At 44.7% G+C, this 16,842-nt stretch overlaps 1 protein-coding gene across 4 annotated transcripts in view; it reads right to left on the bottom strand.

Moving 5' to 3' along the window:
* Positions 1-16,842, bottom strand: part of LOC139760165 (uncharacterized) — a 106,007-nt gene that overhangs the window by 48,100 nt on the left and 41,065 nt on the right. For all 4 annotated transcript variants that reach the window (XM_071683077.1, XM_071683080.1, XM_071683078.1 and 1 more), the window contains exons 12-19: positions 11,620-11,747; positions 10,200-10,335; positions 4,925-5,010; positions 4,534-4,654; positions 3,301-3,505; positions 2,618-2,780; positions 725-851; positions 48-230 (exon numbers count right to left, since the gene is read on the bottom strand). In XM_071683077.1, the coding sequence (XP_071539178.1) occupies positions 48-230; positions 725-851; positions 2,618-2,780; positions 3,301-3,505; positions 4,534-4,654; positions 4,925-5,010; positions 10,200-10,335; positions 11,620-11,747 (1,149 nt within the window). The remainder of the gene's footprint in view (positions 1-47; positions 231-724; positions 852-2,617; positions 2,781-3,300; positions 3,506-4,533; positions 4,655-4,924; positions 5,011-10,199; positions 10,336-11,619; positions 11,748-16,842) is intronic.

Below are 16,842 nucleotides of genomic sequence, written 5' to 3'. Positions count from 1 at the left end.
GGCAGACGACCCACAGTGACAGCAGCTCGGGTATAGGGACAGCTTACCATGCAGTTCTCCCAGGTCCCACTGACATGACCCAATGTTGTAGAACTTGTCGCGACCAATGATCTCAGCCTTACGCACGCAGCAGGAGGTGGTGAAGGTGGCGCTCACAGGCTGTGTTGTGCCCACGCTGAACGCGTCCACTGTCAGGTTATCGGCTGGTTTTGAGGAGATGGTGTTCATACCTATTACAGAGAAATGTGTTAGGCAAAGGCAATTACAGGTTCCGTGTGACAAGGTTACTAGGCAGCATCAGGATGGCTCGGCTGCAGAGGGAGCGGCAAGCCTAATTCTTTGATTCTTCCCCATAAGTGCTGCTGTTCTGAGCTTCTGAAGACAGTGGGTAGATTGTCTGCTTCACAGTAAGAACAACTCAACACCATCACAACATCAAAATGTTGTGAAGTAACAGTCGTATTAAAGTATAAGTAATAATGACAGCACCAGAGCAAGTGTTGTTGATTACAATATTGTTACTTTGTCGTCCTCTTGCAACATCAGCCAAGGTTTTAGATTAGTCAAAATATCATGACAGACGAGATCATGAGTAAGTACCCATCACCCAGGCACCCCACCCTGACCGACCTAACACGGTACTGTAAGAAGATTGTACACCAGGATGGGTCAGGACCAGAGGACCCCACCTTACCACCTGCAAGACCCCAACAGGAGAACTGACCTGAACCAACATCCTGCAGTGTAGCAACTACCACCCACGTCCCGCCGCTACACGTCTCCAGAGCATCGTAGCCAACACAGTTGGGAAGGTCGGAGGAGAAGCAGGTTGGCGCCTCCATGTCTTTTTCCTGCAGGAAGAAGGGAAAGAGAAGAGTAGAGACGAAATCATTCCCTTACGATATGATACTGAAAGAAGGCAGCGGGAGGCGAGTGGTGAAATGATCACTAAGTACAAGACGCAGAGTGACATTGTTGCTACTGTTCCTAACATGACCAAAATTATCATGTTCTTTCGTGATAAATCAATTAACCTAGAATATAAGAGGATGATGTTGGTATGAGCTCTCTGACACGTACCTTGCAATGCTGTTGTTATGTGTTAATCTGTCCCCAGTAAGAAAAAATCGAAGAATGTGGACGCTATCATCTATCCTAATAGCACAAGATGATGGCGTGCCCATTTTCGGCTCATCGAGCAAGAGATAGAATATATCAGTGACAATATATGACGTGGAAATAAAGAAAATGAAAAAAAACTAAGAGAAAAGCTACTTCAAACAGAGTAGGGTATTTCTGATGCTGAAATCCCCAAGTAATGATATCAAAACAGGACCGACCGTTTTATAAAGGCAATGAATATCATTCCGTGTACTGTACACGGCACCAGTCGGCAAAAATGACAAGCAATGCAACCGGGATATTCTTCCGCAACCTAACAAAATCTAAACCTAACTTTATCCACCGTAAACTAACCTAACCTAACCTAGCATTAAGGAAATAAACCGTATCTTAAACTATTTCTCGTACTAATCATATTTCTACTCTTAATTCGGACCTCTGCAGCATTTCGGAGTGGGGAGGCAGCAGCTTGTAAGATCTAATTGTGAAAAAACGCAATTTGCCTCTATACCTCTCTTTAAGAATCATTTTTCTCCTGTTCAGTTTCAAAACACCATAATTCAGCCCTGTAATAACAAATTCAGGTTAGACATAACCATATCCTCCACTTTGTCCTGGAACCCCAACATAATCAACATCACAAACTCTGCATCCCAGAAGCCAAGTGTGTTGTGTAGGCGCCGTAATCATTTTGTCTTATGAGCATCAGTTTCGTATCCACAGGTTTAATTCGCCCGAGTATGAGATGCTGCTCTCACATCCGGGGAGGCTCACCCTCCACCTCTCTACTAACTAAAGTGTAATCAAAAGCCTCCGCGTCATTGATTCTCCTGGCGACATCACTCTTCAACAATTGTGTCCGTTCGGTACGACGTTGCTGCTCTCGCTCTATTCTTTGTCCAGTTCTCATGAGCGTCTGCGTGTGTCCCGCCCCTAAGGTTTGGACTTATGGCATCTGTTTGGCTGCTGTTTCCAACCGTTTCTATGTGAAGACCGGCCACTCGAGGATTGGCTGTTATGATACCGTTTTCCCTCGAACACCTAAACTGTGGATTTCCCTTCCTTCTTTCGTTTTTCACTCTTCATATGCAGACACTACCGAAGACCTGAATATTCTATATTTTCCGCTTCTTTTGATTTTTTCTTTCACCCAGCATGCCCTTGATTGGAGCACGTTTTCCATGGTCCAGCACTATGAAAAAAAATCTTACTTAAACTAATTTTACCTAAACTTATTTAACCTAATTCAAACTAACAACCTAAGCTAAACTAAACAAACCTATCGTAAACTAACTTACCTACCCTAACCTAACCTAAACTTAAACGTGTATGGAAGAAATTCCAGGTCGCGCTATTATATAGGACAATAAGCAATTAGTTTTATCAAGGAATAGGTAATGGGAGGCAGTGATGACCATTAATCATAACATGGATAACTGGCCCGAGTGCCAATTATCCATGTTAGGATTCAGGTGTAGTGATGAAGGTGACGTACGTCTGGCAGCACGAGGAAGTGGGCGATGGCTGTGTTGACGTTAGACTCGTGTAGCTGAGAGCTGGCTGTCGCGGCCACCGTGCTCACGGTACCAGCCACGGCGTTACCCGGAACCTTGAACGTCACGGTTATGTTGACGGATTCCATGGGGCCCAACACAGATCTGGCAGGAGGGAAAGAGACGAGAAGTCAAGGGGGACGTCACCCGAGGACTCCCAGGGAGGTGACATCATGAGGAATGTTCTGACAGGATATAACCAGTGTCGAAGCGGTGACATTTTACTTCTATCAAGGTGACGACAGGTTAAGACAGGAGAAATTCCCTCCCCGACCACCCCACCGTATGATGGTATAATGATACTCAGGTCAGTGTGGTGACCTACCCACTCTAGTGTAAGAAATTTAAACAACAGTTGTCAAGGTGGCAATACCCACCGTCATGGTGGCAATGCCCAGTCTCAAGGTGGCAATACCCAGTGTCATTGAGGCAATACCCAGTTTCGAGGTGGCAATACCCAGTTTCATGGTAATTCCCAGTGTCAAAGTGGTACGCAGTCAGTATGAAGGCAATGAATGACATTTACCCCCACGTCTGAGAAACAGCAAGAATACTCAAAACAGCTCAGAGATCGTAAGGTACTACCCCTGCACCCTCCTCCGAACTGGTGTCTGCCGACACTCACACCTTAGGCGTCCAGTCTGAGATGTACTTCTCCTCGTCGCTGGCAAAGTAATCGAAGGTCGCTTCAGGGCCGAAGTTCTGGACCCTGAAGTAGGCTTGGGCTGTCTCACCAGCCCGGGCGGTCATGGTCGACGCCTCCACTATCAGTTCGATGTGGCACTTCACCGCCACCATCATAGTTGGGAAGATGCGGCTGAAGGTTTTCTCTGTCAGGGAGTGAACTACACGTTAACTACCGCACTACACCCACGACCAGCACCAGCCTCATCAATGAAGGCACCAGAAACGTTCATTACTTACTGTATGGAGCAACGTCATCTAACACTCGCGAACGAGAGGAACTTCGTAACTTACTTTGCAGCACGAGCCTCGACCTGACCTGTACGATAATGGGAGAGTGTGTGTGCGTGTGTGTGTAGGGGGGGCGGCGGTGTTCATGGACATAGCATGTATTAAGTCAGGTCAGATTAGGTTCGACAGGGACGTCCATATACGGTCATGTTTTTATTCTATCCCTGACAAACCTCTCCTTCCTCCTCCTCCTCCTCACCCTCGTCAACTCCTGCGTGTGGTGGCCGCGGTCGGTCACTGAGTGACCAGGTCCGCCAACAACAGCTTCATAGGCTTACTGCCCTGGCTGCAGCTGCTGCGCCAGGTGCTTCCCCCCCAGGTGACCACGTCATCATCAGCAGAAGGTGGTCAGGCCGCCTTAGCTCTTCCAGGGAAGGATGTTCTATGTTATGAGGCAGTTGTGTGTTTAGAGATAAACAGGAGGGACAACCGTTGATGATATGCAGAACGGAGAGAGAGACAGACTGGTTGGGGCGCAAGGCGAACAAGCAGATTAACAATAATAATTACATGGGGAAGACAGACAAAAGGGAGCCTCTTGGCTCATGTCTGGGCTTATCTGTTTTTATACTTAGGTCTGATGATTTCCGTTCCTATACTAAAAGTGTGAAATGAATAGAGTAAGAAAGCCCTCTCCCCTCCCTGAACTCCCTCCGTCAACAACCGCCGACTGAAAAATGAAAAGGAAAAAAACCATCATTCATTGGTGAAGTAAGCCTAAGCATGGAACGTAACAGGATAGAACGAAAGGGTAATCCTATCGTAGAATCTTAGAGAGAGAGAGAGAGAGAGAGAGAGAGAGAGAGAGAGAGAGAGAGAGAGAGAGAGAGAGAGAGAGAGAGAGAGAGAGAGGATTGTAATACATACTACAGAGTCTTCGTACCAGAGTGGAGGAATCCGTCGATCTGGACATAAAACGGTTCGACCGGAAGCAGATCAGAAAGGATGTAGAAGTGATCGTCCACGTCCTGATAGTGGTCTACGTGGGAAAGGACCCGCCCGGCCTGGGGAGGATGAGAGTGAGGGTAAGTGTCCGCGTTGGCGAGGACTATTATATACACAGTCAGTAGACACAGGTACACGCTTCGTATATGGCCTGATGAAACCTTGAGTATGAGAAAGACGCCTTAGATTATCTAACTAGCACATTAACCACTTTTTTGCCAGAGTTTCCTAAAAACAAAGTTTGATTATTATGAAAGAACGAGCAATCAAGTCAACGTAAAAGACGATACATGATTTCTGTAGGTGGAGAGGCGTCTAGCAGCACCTACCTTGTCGACGAGCTCCATGGCGGTGACATTCTGGACTTGGCTCTCCAGGTAACCCACCAGCGTCACCTCCACGTAGTAGTGGGTCTCTGCCGTCATAAAAGTCACCATTAACCGTGTTCACTAAAGTCATGAGGTTAGTAATAAGTGGGGAGGATGGCATCAACTCACAAAGGAGGACATGGGTAAATTCCGAAACTGGTTTGGTACGCATGGTTGATCAAGTTGAACCCGAGTACAGAATGTTGAGTAATGAGGATGGAACACTGGGGGAGGGAGAAGGCCCCAATACGATCGTCATGAAGCAGGAGATGAGCTGGATTAATCTGTGTGAGAGACGTAATAGCTGACATCGTCTCAACCCTGTCGTCAGAGTCCCAAATGAGAACAGTAATGGAGACAAACTGTCTGATGGTAAATGCTGGAACTGCATTTAAAAAAAAATAACGGCATAGGAAATATTCAGCAAGCTGTTCACCTAAGGCCAAAACTAGAATATCCTTCTCAAGTTTGGTCACCGCACTTTTAAGAAGCACAACGAACTAATAGAGAAGGTCCAGAAGAGAGGAACACAAAAGTTGACACCTGATAGGCATGTAAAACTTCTTGAGAGTAAAGTCAGGGGTTGGTTGGTGAGAGAACAAGAGCTAAGGAAGGAGTAGCACTCCTCCTGAAGCTGGAGTTATAGAAGTGTGTGATAGAGGTAAGAACGTAAATTACGTCTTTCTGTAAATAGTTTCTCTTAAGAAACGATTTACAGAAAAAGGCTAAAGGCCTTGATATGTCCACCATGGGAGTGAGAAGAGTGAGGGGGTGATTTGATCGTAGAGAACGAACAGTTCCTCAAAAGATGTATGGATCGAGAACGACCAGAGACCATAAGATGAAATTAAGAAAGAAACTTGCTTGAAATGATGTAAAAAAATACTTCTGAATGATCAAGATTGGACAGTTTTCTGTCAGCTCCAGCCGAGAACCCCAGAAGCGTTATGGGATGGGCTGAGCGTCGGTTCGAGCGCCATGCTAATACAATCAGCGGGCGGTAGCGATGGCCGGCGGCTTGCGCACACCACAGGGACGAGATCAACGCAAGCTGATAAAATGCACTTGCCGGGATTCCCTCGTCTGTGGGAAACAATAGCAAAGCCCCAGTCCTTATCACGAAGGGATTTATACGGCTTGCCCACTCCTCTCGGAGGCGAAGACACTTTGGTCTCGCATGTGGCCCAGAATATGTAAGGGTGCCAATAACATCTCTCCATTACAGTTTTCCCGGTCTGGCCAATGTATACATCTAACATGCCTTACATTTGACGGCGTAAACACTTCCAATTGTTGAATGATTTGGTCTACTCTTTATTGAGGGCTTACTGATGGTGTTATTGTACGGGAAGACAACATTACAGACAACATCACTTCCGCTTCCATGGTTCCATCCGCTGCTAAATCCACTCTCAGATACCTAAAACACTTCACTTCCTCCAGTTTTTCTCCATTCAAACTTACCTCCCAGTTGACTTGTCCCTCAACCCTACTGAACCTAATAACCTTGCTCTTATTCACATTTACTCTCAGCTTTCTTCTTTCACACATTTTACCAAACTCAGTCACCAACTTCTGCGGTTTCTCACCCGATTCAGCCACCAGCGCTGTATCATCAGCGAACGACAAATGACACTTCCCAAGCCCTCTCATCGACAACAGACTGCATACTTGCCCCCTCTCTCCAAAACTCTTGCATTCACCTCCCTAACAACCCCATCATAAACAAATTAAACAACCATGGAGACATCACGCACCCCTGCCGCAAACCGACATTCACTGACAACCAATCACTTTCCTCTCTTCCTACTCGTAAACATGCCTTACATCCACGATAAAACCCTGTCACTGCTTCTAGCAACTTGCCTCCCACACTATATATTCTAAATACCTTCCACAAAGCATCACTACCAATTCTATCATATGCCTTCTCCAGATTCATAAATGCTACATACAAATCCATCTGTTTTTCTAAGTATTTCTCACACACATTCTTCAAAGCAAACACCTGAGCCACACATCCCCTACCACTTCTGAAACCACACTGCTCTTCCCCAGTCTGATATATATATATATATATATATATATATATATATATATATATATATATATATATATATATATAAAATTCCTCTCGAGTTGTAGAGGTGTAAGGCCACAGACGAACAGCGGCCTAATTCGCTTGCATCTACTCATAAGGATAAAGGTGGCATTACGGGAAATGTAGTTAAATCAATTACACCTGTGAAAACAAAGACATATGGAGTCACCGCACAGGAGTAAATGTGTTGTCTAATTCGCTCGCATCCACTCTCTAGGTGTGTCATGTACAATGCAACGAAAGCATTATATATCTGGAGTATGAGGCATGAGTTTTACTGCCTGAGTTGGGCTCCACATCCTACCAGAGCGTCAATTGCCAGTCTCTCTCACTCACTGTCAGCGGGTGACGTGCCCACTGTATTTGTTCCTGTGGACGGAAGAACGGGAATTCTGAGTGGTGGTTTTCCTCCCCTGGTCTGTTTACGTACCAGCCTCGCTTGCTGGTCGCTCTTCACGGGGGCTACCGACTAGGTCATGATCCTTCTGCGTAAGATGAGAGGATCTGCCGCCCATGAAAACCATACTTCTGTACAGATGCCTCAGCTGGAATTCTTCTACGCATCTAACGTACTCATTCTCGGAGGATTTGGCATGATCGAGGCAACACAAGTTGTTGTGGAGACGGGCAGGGGTGGCTCCCTCTGGCTCATAGGACTCCTGGTCGACCCACTCGCCTCCCGGTGCTCTCCTCAATTTCCTCCCTTTTTCATCTGGTGGTGGTGTCTGGGACTCATGGCCTGGAGCGCTTCATTTGGGTCCTCCTGTGTCCCAAGGGAATCATCACTGTCCCAGTTATTGGACAGCTCCCTCTCCTGAGGGCCATTTCCCCCATGTTTACGCTTCCCTCCCTCGCCAGAGGCTTGTTGCTTCGACCAAAACCTCCGTTCCTCTTCCACAGAGTTGCCAAGGATCAGAGATGATCATTGTGTTTACTGCCGTGTTATCTATTTGATTTGAGGGAAAGTATGATGATTCTGAGGATCTGGTGGTCAGGCTCACGTCAAGGGCGCCCCTTATCCTATGTACATACACTATAGACTCGCCAGAGGTTGTCTGCCTGTTGGATGATAATACCCTATACCACAGTTATCCCAGACATAGCATAGATCCGAGTCGCCACGTAGGTCAGTCTGTCAGGTGGCGCTGCCCGCTCGCCGATGCGATACGATCTACATCTGTATCTCCCCACAAGGGGCGTCTAATAGGCCGTGTGCACCTTAGAACGTCTAACTTATCCGCCGGTTTCTCCTTGACCGACGCAAGAGCACTCGGTGTTCCATATCCATTTAGTCAAAAGGGTATCTACATCGTACAAATCAAGAATCTAAAACCGTATTCAAGATAATGTATATTGTTTATATAAGACGATTATAGATCACGATCACATATTTTAGATTATGGGGATTATTAAGATCACGTTCATATAGTACAAAGCTCCTGTCCTGCTGGGACGGCCCGAAAGTAAACTATGTAAACTTGAGTTACATTAAGATGAAGTAATTCCAGGTTGCCCGAGAACCAGTAAGTCGTCAGACTGAGGACAGGACTCAGTGTAATGTTCCTTAAAAGATTTCGTGAGCTACCGGTGAGGTCTGGTGCCGTGGCGTTCAGGCAGTGGCTCCTGTAATGTGTCACTACAAACCCGAGTCAGCAAGACGAGACTTCACAGGTTAGTGATCGCAACAGATCACGTTTCCTCCTGGGCTGATGGAGAGATCCTCGTCTGAACAATGGCTGGGCAAGAGAACGATATAAACTCTGCTGTGCAACACAACGGTTACGTAGTGCCCCGAGTGACGATGATGACTGCATAGGATCAGTCACCGAGTGAGGAAGATCTGCTGTGTCAAGTGTCTGGAAGCAGACCATCAGACGGGATGTTGAGACATGCGAAAGAGTGCAGTAAGAGGCAACCCTCCACACAGGCTTGAAGAGGGTGTTATCTTATGTCTTCTCAACAGCACGGGAGATAAGGTACAGATCTGGAAATAGGTCAGACTTTCGAAGTGCCCTTCAGGCTATGAGCTTTACCAAACACCGTGAGAATACTGTGGAAAGTAACCCATGGCAAGACTGTCTGTCCATCTGGAGGTGGTACCTCAATGAGGAACTTTTCACTTCAAAGGAATCCATCATTTCCCTCCACTGTATCGCAATCTTGAAACTGCAGAAGTCCTATAAAGGGGTTCTGGCTATATATATAAACATAAAAGGTAATGGACAATTTCTTTCTTTGTATCACCATCCCCTGGGCCTATCTCAACGAGCAGGCTACCATAAAACACACATAAATATAAGAAATAGGCCTAACAAGTGTACAGTTCCTTCCCGTACTGTATGTATGTGTAGGTACTCACCTCACACACACACACACACACACACACACACACACACACACACACACACACACACGCACGCTACAATTAGCGTTTCAGATCCTGAATTTACATAGACCCGTTTATGGTTAGGCCCGCATGAGTTCGAATCATGGACGCGGCAGTCGGGTTAAATCCAACCCAGGTGTTGTTCACTCTCCCATCGGGGCTGGTCGATGATAGGTCCATACCTAGCTTAGGCTGTGTGTGTGTGTGTGTGTGTGTGTGTGTGTGTGTGTGTGTGTGTGTGCACACAAGAGTAAAGGCATGGTATATATAACCCAGGTCGAATTCGAACCCTAGGAGAGGCGTCCGGCCACCTCGGCCACACGTAATCTAAAAGACACATGCATTAGGTTCTTAGTCTTCTTCCCGTGTCCCATCCTCAACTTCACGGGAGTAACATGGACTCTGATCTCTCGTGGCTCCGATGGTGTGACAGATTGGAAACACAAATGTATTTGTCTCTATATCGATACATGGTACATATATACAAGGTTAAGAGACGAGGCAACACGAGTGTAAAACTCTCTCTCTCTCTCTCTCCGTAACATACAAATAGTGATGACACATAATAGTAATGACCGACAATATTGTTGACACACATTGTGATGATAAACAACATTGATGACACACACTGTGATGACACACAACATTGATGACACACATTGTCATGAAAGACAATTGTGATGACAGACAATAGTGATGATACACAATTGTGATGACAGACAATTGTGATGACAGACACATGCCCTTACCTGTGAGGGGACGACCCACCACCACCCTGTAGCTGGGTCGTGGAGGCAACAGGTCCAGCTCGCAGAACTCGGCCAGGAAGGAGAGTGTGGAGGTGGCGCTGACGGCGATGCTGTAGTCGTCTGTTCCTCCGTCTGCCTGTAGGAGAACGACTGACAATGACCCATTTATCAACCACTATGGTGTACCTCCCCACACCCCACCCCACTACCATCATAACCACGTAAACAAATCTTTACGAGTCTGTTACAACGTTCGTGTGACTGTGTGTCTGTGTGCGTACGTGTTTTGCACGTCTTGTATGCACGTTCTGTGACAGATAACATGGTTTCCCTCTCAGCAGGGTTTCGTACAGGATGCTCCAAGAGACACAAGCAGTCAGTCTGAGATGCGGGGTTTGGTTCGAGGAATTAGGCTACGTTAGGGATCGATGGCTGGGGATCCGTCATGTGGTCGGTTGCCTGGACTTGGTTGGCGTCGCTGGTCCGTACTCGACGACGCCATGACGGAGATGGTTCTTCTCGTATCGTCTGCGGTGAGGGACATTAGAATGCTCCGCCAGTGGTACCACTTTGGAGCCCCGTCAGGTGGCCTGGTGATGACACGCGTCATGGCACATATGTTTTGTCCAGTGTCGAAGACGCTTTAGGATGTGCGGTTCTCGTTCACACAGCACGACTGGTAAACCACACTGGGTTTTCTTAGAATGTTCCGAGGGGGAATGGTGTTGTATAGCATGATAAAAGTTGACTGAATTAGCCCTCATGCAGTAAATGATAACTCTTCAGGTTTGGTTTGTGGCCGCAGGGATCCATGGCAGCTAATTCGTCCTGTATATACGCTGGGGAATAAGTGGCCTACCGTAAGTTAACGCATATTCAGTGTGATTAGGTTAGGTTAGGTTGGGTCGGGTTAGGTTAGGCTAGGTTAGGTTAGGTTAGGTTAGGTTAGGTTAGGTTAGGTTAGGTTGGGTCGGGTTAGGTTAGGCTAGGTTAGGTTAGGTTAGTTTAGGTTAGCTTGGGTTAGGTTGGGTTAGGTTAGGTCGGGTTAGGTTAGGTTAGGTTAGGTTAGGTTAGGTTGGGTCGGGTTAGGTTAGGCTAGGTTAGGTTAGGTTAGTTTAGGTTAGCTTGGGTTAGGTTGGGTTAGGTTAGGTCGGGTTAGGTTAGATCAGTTTAGGAACGCAACTCAACCCAGCTCAACCTAACCTAACCCCAGGCGCGACCATCGTACAGGATCTCCCTTTAGCTATCCTCATCACAGCTAACCATATTACACGTTTTTCCTTATGCTATCCTCATTAAAGCTACAGGTTTAAACCTTAGCTGTCCCCACTGAAGCTAACCATCCTACGAGTTCAACCCTCAGCTATCTTCATTAAAGCTAACTTTACCCATGGAGCCGACTGACTCAAGCCAGACTCACCTTGATCTCCCACACACCCATGGTCTGGTTCATGAACCTGATGGACCTGAGGGAAGGAGTGTGGGTGATGACCTCCACACCAGGACTCGCCTGCAGCTCCCCCTCGTTGGTCAGGTCGTAGGACACACCTGCAGGACTGAGAGTCATGAGAGGTCTGTCCGGGCACCTGACACACACACACACACGCACACACACACACACACACACACACACACATCACCTTCATCAGCCACAGTCAGGCAGAGTCACCACTGATTGGACAAAGACGCTCGATTATGACTGATGTAAACAGGGGTGATAATTGATGTAAATATTCGTGCCAATGAATGCAAACAAGGGTGATGACCGATGTAAACACTCGTGATAATTGATAAATGCAAACAGTGGTGATGACTAATGTAAACATTCGTGATGATGCAAACAGTAATGTTTACGTTCGTGATATTGGTGCAAACGGTGGTGATGACTAATGTTTATGTTCGTGATAATTGGTGCAAACAGGGGTGATGACTAAACATTCGTGATAACTGATGCAAACATTGGTGATGACTGATGTAATCATTTGTGATAACTGATGCAAACAGTGGTGATGACTGATGTAAACATGTGACAACTGATGCAGATAGCGGTGATGACTGATGTACACATTTGTGATAATTGATGCAAACAGTGATGACTACTGTAAATATTCGTGATAATTGAGGCAAACTGGTGATGACTGACGCAAACAATCGTGATAATTGATGCAAACAGGGATGATGACTAATGCAAACATTTGTGATGATGCAAACAGTGGTAATGACTGATGTAGATGTTAGTGATAATTGGTGCAAACAGTGGTGATGACTAATGTACTCATTCGTGACAATTGATGCAAAGTGGTGGTGACTGATGTAAACTTTCGTGGTAATTGATGCAAACAGTGATGATGACTTATGTAAACATTTGTGATAATTGATGCAAACAGTGGTGATGACTAATGTAAACATTTGTGATAATTTAGGCAAACAGTGGTGATGACTAACGTAAACATTCGTGATAATTGAGGCAAAAATTGGTGATGACTGATGTAAACATTTTGATAATTTATGCAAACAGTGGAAATGACTAATGTAAACATTTGTGATAATTGATGCAGTGATGATGACTGATGTAAACATTTGTGATGATTAATGCAAACAGTGGTGATGACTAACGTAAACATTCGTGATGAGGCCAAAATTGATGATGACTGATGTAAACATTTTGATAATTTATGCAAACAGTGGCAATGACTAATGTAAGCAGTCGTAATAATTGATGCAGTGATGATGACTGATGTAAACATTTGTGATGATTAATGCAAACAGTGGTGATAACTAACGTGAACATTCGTGATAATTGATACAAACAGTGGTGATGACTAATGTAAACATTCGTGCTAACTTATGCAAACAGTGGTGATGACTAATGTTAACATTCGTGACAAGATACAGACAGTGGTGATGACTAATGTTAATTTTCGTTGTAGTTGATGTAAACAGTATTGATGACTAATGTAGACATTCGTGATAACTGATGCAAACAGTGATGATGAGTGATGAAAACAGTGGTGATGGCTGATGCAGTGATGATGAGTGATACAAACATTGATATATGCAGTGGTGATAACCGGTGATGACTGATGCAAACATTGATAACATGCAGTGGTGATAACCGGTGATGACTGATGCAAACATTGATAACATGCAGTGGTGATAACCGATGATGGACTGATGCAACATTGATAGCATGCAGTGGTGATAACCGGTGATGACTGATGCAAACATTGATAACATGCAGTGGTGATAACCAGTGATGACTGATGCAAACATTGATAACATGCAGTGGTGATAACCGGTGATGACTGATGCAGACATTGATAACATGCAGTGGTGATAACCGGTGATGACTGATGCAAACATTGATAACATGCAGTGGTGATAACCGGTGATGACTGATGCAAACATTGATAACATGCAGTGGCTGATAACCGATGATGACTGGTGCAAACATTGATAACATGCAGTGGTGATAACCGGTGATGACTGATGCAAACATTGATAACATGCAGTGGTGATAACCGGTGATGACTGATGCAAACATTGATAACATGCAGTGGTGATAACCGATGATGACTGATGCAAACATTGATAACATGCAGTGGTGATAACCGGTGATGACTGATGCAAACATTGATAACATGCAGTGGTGATAACCGGTGATGACTGATGCAAACATTGATAACATGCAGTGGTGATAACCGATGATGACTGATGCAAACATTGATAACATGCAGTGGTGATAACCGGTGATGACTGATGCAGACATTGATAACATGCAGTGGTGATAACCGGTGATGACTGATGCAAACATTGATAACATGCAGTGGTGATAACCGGTGATGACTGATGCAAACATTGATAACATGCAGTGGTGATAACCGATGATGACTGATGCAAACATTGATAGCATGCAGTGGTGATAACCGGTGATGACTGATGCAAACATTGATAACATGCAGTGGTGATAACCAGTGATGACTGATGCAAACATTGATAACATGCAGTGGTGATAACCGGTGATGACTGATGCAAACATTGATAACATGCAGTGGTGATAACCGGTGATGACTGATGCAAACATTGATAACATGCAGTGGTGATAACCGGTGATGACTGATGCAAACATTGATAACATGCAGTGGTGATAACCGATGATGACTGGTGCAAACATTGATAACATGCAGTGGTGATAACCGGTGATGACTGATGCAAACATTGATAACATGCAGTGGTGATAACCGGTGATGACTGATGCAAACATTGATAACATGCAGTGGTGATAACCGATGATGACTGATGCAAACATTGATAACATGCAGTGGTGATAACCGGTGATGACTGATGCAAACATTGATAACATGCAGTGGTGATAACCGGTGATGACTGATGCAAACATTGATAACATGCAGTGGTGATAACCGATGATGACTGATGCAAACATTGATAACATGCAGTGGTGATAACCGGTGATGACTGATGCAAACATTGATAACATGCAGTGGTGATAACCGGTGATGACTGATGCAAACATTGATAACATGCAGTGGTGATAACCGATGATGACTGATGCAAACATTGATAACATGCAGTGGTGATAACCGGTGATGACTGATGCAGACATTGATAACATGCAGTGGTGATAACCGGTGATGACTGATGCAAACATTGATAACATGCAGTGGTGATAACCGATGATGACTGATGCAGACATTGATAACATGCAGTGGTGATAACCGATGATGACTGATGCAAACATTGATAACATGCAGTGGTGATAACCGATGATGACTGATGCAAACATTGATAACATGCAGTGGTGATAACCGGTGATGACTGATGCAAACATTGATAACATGCAGTGGTGATAACCGATGATGACTGATGCAAACATTGATAACATGCAGTGGTGATAACCGGTGATGACTGATGCAAACATTGATAACATGCAGTGGTGATAACCGGTGATGACTGATGCAAACATTGATAAACATGCAGTGGTGATAACCGATGATGACTGATGCAAACATTGATAACATGCAGTGGTGATAACCGGTGATGACTGATGCAAACATTGATAACATGCAGTGGTGATAACCGGTGATGACTGATGCAAACATTGATAACATGCAGTGGTGATAACCGATGATGACTGATGCAAACATTGATAACATGCAGTGGTGATAACCGGTGATGACTGATGCAAACATTGATAACATGCAGTGGTGATAACCGGTGATGACTGATGCAAACATTGATAACATGCAGTGGTGATAACCGATGATGACTGATGCAGACATTGATAACATGCAGTGGTGATAACCGATGATGACTGATGCAAACATTGATAACATGCAGTGGTGATAACCGGTGATGACTGATGCAAACATTGATAACATGCAGTGGTGATAACCAGTGATGACTGATGCAAACATTGATAACATGCAGTGGTGATAACCGGTGATGACTGATGCAGACATTGATAACATGCAGTGGTGATAACCGGTGATGACTGATGCAAACATTGATAACATGCAGTGGTGATAACCGGTGATGACTGATGCAAACATTGATAACATGCAGTGGTGATAACCGGTGATGACTGATGCAAACATTGATAACATGCAGTGGTGATAACCAGTGATGACTGATGCAAACATTGATAACATGCAGTGGTGATAACCGATGATGACTGATGCAAACATTGATAACATGCAGTGGTGATAACCGGTGATGACTGATGCAATGATGATGAGTGATGCAAACAGAGATGACTAATACAGCGGTGATGGCAGAATCAAACAGTGGTGATGACTGATATAGAAGTGATGGGTGATGCAAAAAGTGATGATTGGTGCAGTGGTGATGACTGAATCAAACAGTGGTGATGACTAACGCAAGCAGTGGTAATTACTGGATCAAACAATCGTGATTGCAGATGCAAACAAAGGGGATCACTGATGTATAAAGTGATGTTTACTGATGCAAACAGTGGTGATGACATGCAAACAGTAATGATGACTGATACAAACAGTGGTGATGACTGATGTAAGCAGTGTTGAAGACTGATGCAAACAATGTTGAAGACTGATGCAAACAGTGTTGAAGACTGATACAAACTGTTAATGACTGATGCAGTGTGATGACTGATGCAAACAGTGGTGATGACTCATACAAACAGTATTTATAACTGATACAAACTGGTGATGACTGATACAAACGAGGTGATAATTGATGTTAGCACTGTTGATGACTGATGCAAACAGTGTTGAAGACTGATACAGTGTTGATAACTGATACAAACAGTGATGATGACTGATATAAACAGTGTTGATAATTGATACAAACAGTGTTGATAACTGATACAAACAATGGTGATGACTGCTGTAAACAGTGTTGAAGACTGATACAAACAGTGGTGATAACTGTTGGAAACAGTGCTGCTAACTGATACAAACAGTGGTGATGACTGATGCAAACAGTGTTGATAACTGATACATACAATGTTAATGACTGATACAAACAGTGATGATGAATGATACAAACAGTGTTGATGACATACAAACAGTGTTGATGTTTGATAAAAACCGTGTTGATAAATGATACAAACAGTGGTGATGACTGATGCAAACAGTATTGATGA

This window comes from Panulirus ornatus, chromosome 35, assembly GCF_036320965.1.
Source record: "Panulirus ornatus isolate Po-2019 chromosome 35, ASM3632096v1, whole genome shotgun sequence".
NCBI classification, from domain to species: Eukaryota; Metazoa; Arthropoda; class Malacostraca; order Decapoda; family Palinuridae; genus Panulirus; species Panulirus ornatus.
The sequence above is the reverse complement of the archived record's forward strand: the minus strand, read 5'-3'. Positions and strand labels throughout refer to the sequence as shown.